This window comes from Uloborus diversus, chromosome 3 (assembly GCF_026930045.1).
Source record: "Uloborus diversus isolate 005 chromosome 3, Udiv.v.3.1, whole genome shotgun sequence".
Taxonomy (NCBI): Eukaryota; Metazoa; Arthropoda; class Arachnida; order Araneae; family Uloboridae; genus Uloborus; species Uloborus diversus.
Genome location: NC_072733.1, coordinates 200,216,276 through 200,225,070, shown reverse-complemented (window position 1 = coordinate 200,225,070; position 8,795 = coordinate 200,216,276). Strand labels below are relative to the sequence as shown.

At 35.3% G+C, this 8,795-nt stretch overlaps 1 protein-coding gene across 1 annotated transcript; it reads right to left on the bottom strand.

The window, feature by feature from the left end:
- Positions 1 to 2,304: 2,304 nt before the first annotated feature.
- Positions 2,305 to 7,509, bottom strand: LOC129219125 (uncharacterized). Its single transcript, XM_054853444.1, has one exon. It carries the CDS (start codon positions 7,507 to 7,509, stop codon positions 2,305 to 2,307), a length of 5,205 nt encoding a protein of 1,734 aa, XP_054709419.1.
- Between the last annotated feature and the right edge of the window lie 1,286 nt (positions 7,510 to 8,795).

Sequence of the window (8,795 nt, the reverse complement as noted above, 5' to 3'; positions counted from 1 at the left end):
AAAATGTGAGAATTTGTTCTAAAATATCCGGTTTTCTGTTTTGCATGCTATAAAGCTCAATAGGTGAATATTTGCGAATAATTTTTGGAGCATTCAAAACTTATACAGGCAAACTTTTAAATGGAAAAATTATGTAGTCCGAACTTATCAGACTTAAGTCTTGCTCCGATTTTGGTATCATGTCCTTTGACAAATTTGATACATTTGTGACTGAAATTTATTTTCTTTGCTCAAGTTTTTGGGTTGGTTTCAAAACAAAACAAAATCCTTGTTCATTTTTTTTTACATTTTTTCCAGCCATTACAACACCAAAAATTCTCCGTTGAAAGTTTCTTGTCAACTTTTATTGATCTTTTTCCGCATTATACACAGTGCCCGGTTATTACATCCAGGGACTGCAGTTTTATCGATAGAATGGAACTCATTTTTAACCACAAGTTTGTTGGAACTCTCAGCTTCACTGAGACATCTGCCTCCAGTTCGGTTATTCACTGATCCTGACAGATGAGTGCATCACATGGATAAAACTGCAGTCTCTGGATGTGACAACCGGTCTGTCAGTATATTGCTTGTACTTCTGTTTTAGCACTGACATTTTTTATCACCAACGTTATTTTTTATAACCTTGGTATCTTTATCACCGACACGTCATTTTCATCATAGGATGCAATTTACTTAATGTTTGATAAAACATCATGCGCTTTAAGACCGGGGAGCATCTTAATCATTTTTCAAGATTAATAAAAGTATGACAGTTAATTGAACATCCAATTTGATTAAATTAATTTAATATCAATTTGGTTTAGTGAATTTTTAGAATAAAATTTAAGCATTTAGAATGACGAATCAGTTATTTTTGGAACTTAGTGGCTTAATGGTAGAGCTTCGCGTTTCCATTATCGATTCCCAGATCAGGCGTGGTCTTCTCAGCTTTTTTATTCCGTAAAGTGAATCGGTAAAATGAGTACCAAGCGTGCATGGGAACTAAACCCAAGCAGTTCCGCGTTCGACTGACCATCGAACCGAAACATCTGCATTGTACCCCATACCCTCGGTCATGAAAACTGAGATGGGCACACTAGACCTTGGCCCCCAAGGGCCGTTGCAGCACTAGGTGGGTTTCAGTTATTTTAAATGTTTCGAAAACGCAACAGTATTTTGTATGCATTTTCCGTCACTTTCAGCTGAAACAAGAATTGTGGTTAGGAAGTACGTAGGGGAGTGCATTCTCGTTGTGTTGTTACTAAGTATTTTATTTTAAAAGCACATTTAATGCTTATTTTTGAAGAACACTTAAACTTATGGTTGAGAAACGCAAATACAACATATAAGAAAACACTTTCGTAAAGAATAAACTAACTAAAAACAAAAATGATGCTTCACAAAAGTAAAGGAATGCAAGACAAAGTGAAATAGTTAAGAAATTAAACTTTTCATAAGGAAACGCACTGGACATGTATTTTGAAAATTACAGTACATAAAAAGAGAAAAATGCATTTTACTGTTAGAGCTTGTGTTGAAACTTTATTGTTCACTTTTGGTGTATATTTGTACTTTAAAATAAAATGAAAAATTATCAGTTTCGCCTCTCCATCGCGAAAAGCCAGGATTGAAATATTTTCCATTTGACTATTGATGATATTTTTGCGTGAATGATAAAACGGAGGAATGAATGAAAGAATGAAATAAGAGTTAAAGAAATTGAAAAATAAATGAATAGTGGAATACATTAATGTATAAAATTTGTCAGTGAATAAAACAGAAAGGTGAAACAATTAATAAACGAATAAATGAGTTAATAAATGAAATAAACTATTTTACAATGCCAAATTAATTTTAAAATGCATTGTTCTTACCTCTAGGTAAGATTATCTTTTTCTATTAGCTGGTTTCTTGCGGTTGGCTCTACTCTGCAACACAACACAACACAACCATTGAACTACAACAAAAGTGGACTGTATAACTTTTATTATGATTAATTTCATACACTTGAGAGCAGCATTCTTTCAGCCGCTCTGACCTTAAACTCCCTGAATTGGTTGCAGCCAGAGGTTTTTAACTAAACATAGGTGGCGCTTTAACATACCGGGCCACGTTGAAACATATATGGTTTCAAAAATTATATGATAAACTATAGAAAAAAAAAAACCAATTGAGAACTAACTACTATCAAGTATACATTACTGGCAACAAATATGAAATACACATTATTAAAGTTTGTAAAATAATAAAACAGATGTAAAGAAGCCTTTTTACAAAACATAATTATTTACCAATCCATTAGTAACAGTTACCTAAAGTTCATCAGTCCATATTAGGCAAAACTGCTAATTTATGAATTGGTCGGCGAAAAAATCCAGTATCGGTCTTTATGTTAACAATTCGCACATTCTGATCCGAACCAGGGAAAACTTCCATTACTCTACCTAACCTCCACCTCAGAGGAGGAACGTTGTCCTCTTTAATTAAAACTAAATCATTTACTTTAATATTTGATTGTTCTCGTACCCATTTGGATCGCTGTTGCAACGCGGAAACATATTCATGTAACCATCGTTTCCAGAAACTCTGAAAAATCTGTTGAGTTAATTTCCAGCGATAAGAAGGGGGAATTTTTTCGTTGAGAAGATTTTCTTCTGGTATTGAAGAAAGCGATGTACCAACCAAGAAATGCCCAGGAGTAAGAGCAGACATTTCGGATGGATCCTCTGACAAAGGGCTCAACGGTCGGGAATTCAAACAAGATTCAATTTGTGTCGTTAGCGTTGAAAATTCTTCCAAAGTCAATTTTTGGTCTCCTATTGTACGTTTTAGGAGAGATTTAGCGGATTTGACAGCTGCCTCCCAAATTCCTCCAAAATGAGGGGCGGAAGGTGGATTAAAGTTCCATTTAATTCCCTCGTTGGCGAAATAATTATGAACGGGTTCTTCCTTCTGGAGAAGTGCAATAACTCTATTCAATTCTTTATTTGCAGCTACAAAATTTGACCCACAATCCGAAAATACCTCACTTGGTTTTCCTCGTCTCGCCACAAATCGTTTTAGTGCAGCTATAAAACAGTCTCCAGATAAGTTGCCAACAATTTCAATGTGCACAGCCTTTACGGCTAAACACACAAAAATACAAATGTAAACTTTTAAGGTTCTAACCCCGCGGCCAGATCGCGGTTTTACTAGAAAGGGTCCTGCAAAGTCTAGACCGGTTTTTGAAAACACTCGTGATGGCATTACTCTAGCACGCGGCAAATCAGCCATCACCTGGGTTGCTGTTTTTCCCTTGAGTTTGAAACACTTAATGCATTTCCAAATTTCCTTTTTAATGGCCGACTTAGCGTTAATTATCCAAAACTCCTTACGTATAACAGATAACAAAAGAATAGTACCCGCATGTAAATATGTTTCATGATAGGAGCGAATGATAATGGTAGTTAAGTGGTGATGCTTTGGCAGGAGAATGGGATGTTTTCTTTCATTTGAAAAAGGAGCATTTTCCAGTCTACCACCAACACGTATTACACCATCTTCATTTATAAATGGCTTTAAGGAAAGTAATTTACTATTGGCAGGAAGTGGTTTTTTATTCTCCAAATGAAGATACTCAGTGGAAAACTCTTGCTTTTGAACTATCTTCACCAAAATATTTCTAGCGGCTTTCATTTCATCACTAGTCAGATAGCCAATGTTTCGATTTTTGGGATATCGAGCATTTTTAATGAAACGTAGGCACCATGCTATCACGCGGCGTAATTTAATATATGATGAAACTTTAACAATTATTGGAAAATCAACAGACGATGTTCCATATAAACACGAAGCCTTTTTTCGCTCTTCTTTTAGAGCGTCCGTTGACAATGGTACTTCTACATGTGGAATTTCCTCGTGTCTAAGCCAAGGAGGACCAGACCACCATAAGTCAAACTTAAGCAGTTCAGAGGGTAAAAGTCCTCTACTTGCACAGTCTGCTGGATTTTGGTCTGAAGGAATCCAGCGCCAGTGTTGAATAGGAAGGATCCCTTGTATTTCAGAAACCCGGTTAGCAACAAATATTTGCCAACACCACGGCTCAGATCTTACCCATGCTAAAACGATTGTGGAATCTGTGAAGGCGTGTATTGCATCAATTTGAATATGTAATGACGAAAGAACCATTTGTAGTAAATGCACTAACAACACAGCTGAGCAAAGTTCAAGGCGCGGAATCGATATTGTTTTCAATGGTGAAACACGAGTCTTCGATGTCAACAGGCTAACTTGATGACTGGACGTATCAGAAGATTTTAAGTAAATTACTGCAGCGTATGCCTTCTCAGAGGCATCACAAAAACAATACAGTTCAATATTAGACGCTTCGTGCAAAAGAACTCTTCGAGGCACCGTTACAGGTTCAAGTTGAGAAATATCGTTGCTATAATTAATCCATCGCTCCTTAAGCTCCGGAGGCACAGGATCATCCCACGATAACTGACATTTCCACAAATCTTGAATCAAAATTTTTGCAGTTATAATAAATGGCGACAACCACCCAAGGGGGTCGAAAATGCTTGACACACTACACAAAATAGATCTTTTTGTAGGGAAGGCTCTGTGCTTATCCGAAAAATGAATGTTATACGTAAAGTCGTCGAGCGTTGGGTTCCATCTCAATCCCAATACTTTAATAAATTTAGAATCGGCGGTACTAGAAGAACATGCGGACAAGCCCTCTGATTTGCGTAGTCTTTCCAACACAAACGAATTGTTAGTACACCACTTGTGCAATTTAAATTGTCCTCTTCTAAGGAGATCATTCAGTTCATGGATAAGATCAATCGCCTCCTCTTGCGTTTTAGCGCCAAACAGGCAGTCATCAACGTAAAAATTATGCATGATTAGATCAACTGCCTTTGGAAATCTCGCTGCCTCATCAATTGCCAGCTGTTTAAGTACTCGCGTAGCTAAATAGCTAGCAGATGCGGTACCATATGTGACAGTACACAACCTATAAGTCGAAATTGGTTTAGTGGGGTCATCCCTCCACAGAATTTTTTGAAAATCTCTATCTGCATCATGAATCTCTATCTGGCGATACATTTTTTGTAAATCACTTGTAATTGCAATGTTATGACATCTAAACCTCAATAAAATAGCGAAAAGATCGTCCTGCACCTTTGGACCATTCATAAGCGTATCATTTAATGATACACCAGATGTAGTTTTTGCACTAGCATTAAAAACAACTCTTAATTTTGTGGTGGAACTAGACTCATTAATTACATGATGATGCGGAATACAATAATGAGCATTTTCTTTGCATACCGTATTGTCGATTTCCATATGCCCAAGATCGAGATACTCTGTCATGAACTTTTTGTATTGCAAATAAATGTCAGGCATTTTTAGAAGTCTTTTTTCTAGACTATGAAACATTTTAAATGCGGTGGCCTTGGAGTTACCTAACACTTTTCTATTAGGTTTAAACGGAAGTCTAACAGAATACCTTCCTTCTTTATTGCGCGTATAATTTTCTAAGAAATGCGTTTCACAAAGCCTTTCTTCCCTTGTAAGCGATTGTGTTGACGGAATTTGTTCTAATTCCCAAAACGACTTAACTAGCTCATCTGTACTAACACTTAAACTATTAACAGAACTAGATTCTAAGTCACAACAGCTGAGCGTTGTGGCTCCTGCGATTATCCACCCTAATCTAGAACATACTGCGAACGGAAGATTTTCACCCCGTTTTATTACCTCTCCGTTTACAAGCGAAAAAAATACATTTACCCCAAATAGAATGTCTATGCTTTCTTTCTTAAAATAAGAGGGATCTGCTAACAATAAATCCTTATACTCATTAAAACATTTCACAGGCGTAGTTGAATTGGGCAATTCCCCACAAATTTTATCAATGACGTAAGCGGAGGTTACTATCTTAAATTCAGTGTCAAAATGAGAGGAAAATACTAACTCGACTGCTCCATTGCTTAGCGTATTATAACTTCCTAAACAGGAAACTGAAATTTGAGCAGGGTTAATTTTCAATCCCAATTGCTTGGCACATTCTTTCCTAATGAAATTTTTTTCTGAGCCCGTATCCAGCAAACATTTACAACTTATCCACTCATTTTTAGAATTTCTAATCTTAATTACAGCAGTGCATAAAAGAACAGATGAATTGCTATTATTCATACTAGTTCCCAATTGATTACCATATGAATTATTTGCACATACTATAGATGTAACTTCATTTTTGCGATTTAAATCTAAACTCGTTTCTACTGAACAAGGAATAAATTCTTTAGCACTTACAGAAGGAAACCTAGTTATCGACCTATTTTCATTTTCTTGATGTAACATACTGTGGTGCCTCTTCCCACATTTGAAACAAGTATTACCGCTTTTACATTTTCTAATTAGATGCACATTAGAGAGGCAATTAAAACACAGTTTATTTTGTTTTACGAAATCAAATCTTTGCGGTACGGATAGACTGCGAAATTTTACACACTTTGATAAGTAATGATTATCTTTACAATATGAACATACAGAAACCGCAACCAAAGCGTTAACTTTAGAACTTGTGGGCTTTTGTACTTTACCGACTGAACCCTTACTGTTTTGAATTGTTCTAGCGTAACTTTTTAGAAACTCTATTAAATCCCTAAGTTTCGGAATTTCAGAATTCTTTGACTGGCGTTCCCACCATAATTTAGTGGAAGTATCTAATTTTTGTAATATTAAATACAACATTAAGGTATCCCCAAATTTATCAACCGATTGACCCAGCGTTTCTAATGAACGAATTATTTCAATGACATTATCTACGAAAGTCAACAAAGCAGAAGCGGATTCATTTTGAATGCTTTGAAGATCCAAAAAGCGTTTAATGTGAGCAAAAGTTTGCTCTCTTGTATTTGAGTATCGTTCATCTAACAAATTATACGCAATTTTAAAATTACTATCAGATATTGGAATAGAATTTACAATTTTCGCAGCATCACCTTTTAACGAGGTTTTTAAATATTGAAGCTTTTGAGCATCAGATAGAGATTCATTTTTTGTTACTGTTGCATTAAAAAGATCTTTAAATGTTAGCCAGTCGATAATATTGCCACTGAAATTGGGCAAGGACAGTTTCGGCAGCTTTATTGTTTCACTTCCGTAATTTGTTTTATCTGCGCTACTTAAACTGGAGACGTTTAACTCTGGTTTCTTCTGCTCGTTCAGTTTTTTCTCAGCACGAAATTTAATTAGTATTACTTTTTCGTTATACGCAAAAACACTTTCTAACTCGCTATCTAATTCTTCAAGATTTTCAATTAGCGCTTCAACCTTATAGTCGATATCTTTCAATTCAGACTCTTTTTGCTTTAACAGTTCTAAATTTTCAGATATTTCTTCAAAGTTAACGTCTTGTTCTTTTAGATTGCCTTCAATTTTCTTTACGTAATTTGTCACTGCTCTTCTTACGATAGAACGTTTTGCTTTAACGCGTGTCAACTCAACTTCATTTTCCTTCGCGTCTTTAGACATTTTCTGGTTATTTAGCAGTCACTAATTTCAAACTTGAAATTGCTACTCACCTCCTTTCATGTAAAGCTTCGAATCGTAATGCGTAAGTTATTTCACTCCATGCGTCTTCAACTTGCGTTACATTTCTTCACGAGCCGTTCTTTTTAATATCCGGCTCGACTGACCATGTTCTTACCTCTAGGTAAGATTATCTTTTTCTATTAGCTGGTTTCTTGCGGTTGGCTCTACTCTGCAACCCAACACAACACAATCATTGAACTACAACAAAAGTGGACTGTATAACTTTTATTATGATTAATTTCATACACTTGAGAGCAGCATTCTTTCAGCCGCTCTGACCTTAAACTCCCTGAATTGGTTGCAGCCAGAGGTTTTTAACTAAACATAGGTGGCGCTTTAACATGCATGCACTTGAATAAATTGCACTGAACATCTAAAATCAAACCCTGGCTACTGTAAAATATATAAGTACTGCACTGAAACATTAACAGGCCTGAATTAATACTTCAAATGTTAATTCATAGAACTTTACCATTTTACAATAACAAAAAAAGTATTTATGATACACCACAATATATCACAATGTATCGAATTTTGAAAATGGCTTAAATTACCATGTGCGTGGATCTTCAAAGGTATGTATTTTTAAACTGGAATCAACTGCATGTTTAATTACTATAGTTAGATTTTTACCTGCCAGGTGAAACCCCAGAGTAAAATATTTTCGCTTTGCCACTTATTTCACTTCTATTTTATATGAAGAGTCGAACATTTTTTACTGCGCTGTTTCTACAACTTCTTCGTTTTTCATTTTTTGTATTTTTGCCTTCTAGTAACTTACTTTTGATTGATTGTACAAACATGAGTATATGATTTCCAATGGCAGTAAAATATTTATTTACCACTGCCCTAACTTCAACTTTTATCATTTTATTGATATTCGTAAGAAATCTAAAACACGTTTCTTCAAATATCTCTAAACCTCATTCTTTGTGGATAATGCCATTGACCCGTCCACGGCAGATTAGTGAAGGTTAGGAATTGAAAATAACGAAGGAACTACAACGCACTCTTACGGAGAAAAACGGTAGTTTTAAAAGATCAACTTACATTTGTTATCTCTCTATGGTACATTTCAGAGAACTATAAAAAAGTTTCAAAATATTTTATATTTCACTTAAGCTTTCCATGAGTTTGTTCAGTGCATTAAATAAATACTTTATTTTAGTTAGAAAAATGTTTCAAACTTATTTTTCAGCGGCCCTCAAGTAAATACTATACAACCT

What these genes read in the sequence shown, in the direction of transcription:
- LOC129219125 (XM_054853444.1), bottom strand. Translation starts at nt 7,509, where the DNA reads ATGTCTAAAGACGCGAAGGAAAATGAAGTTGAGTTGACACGCGTTAAA.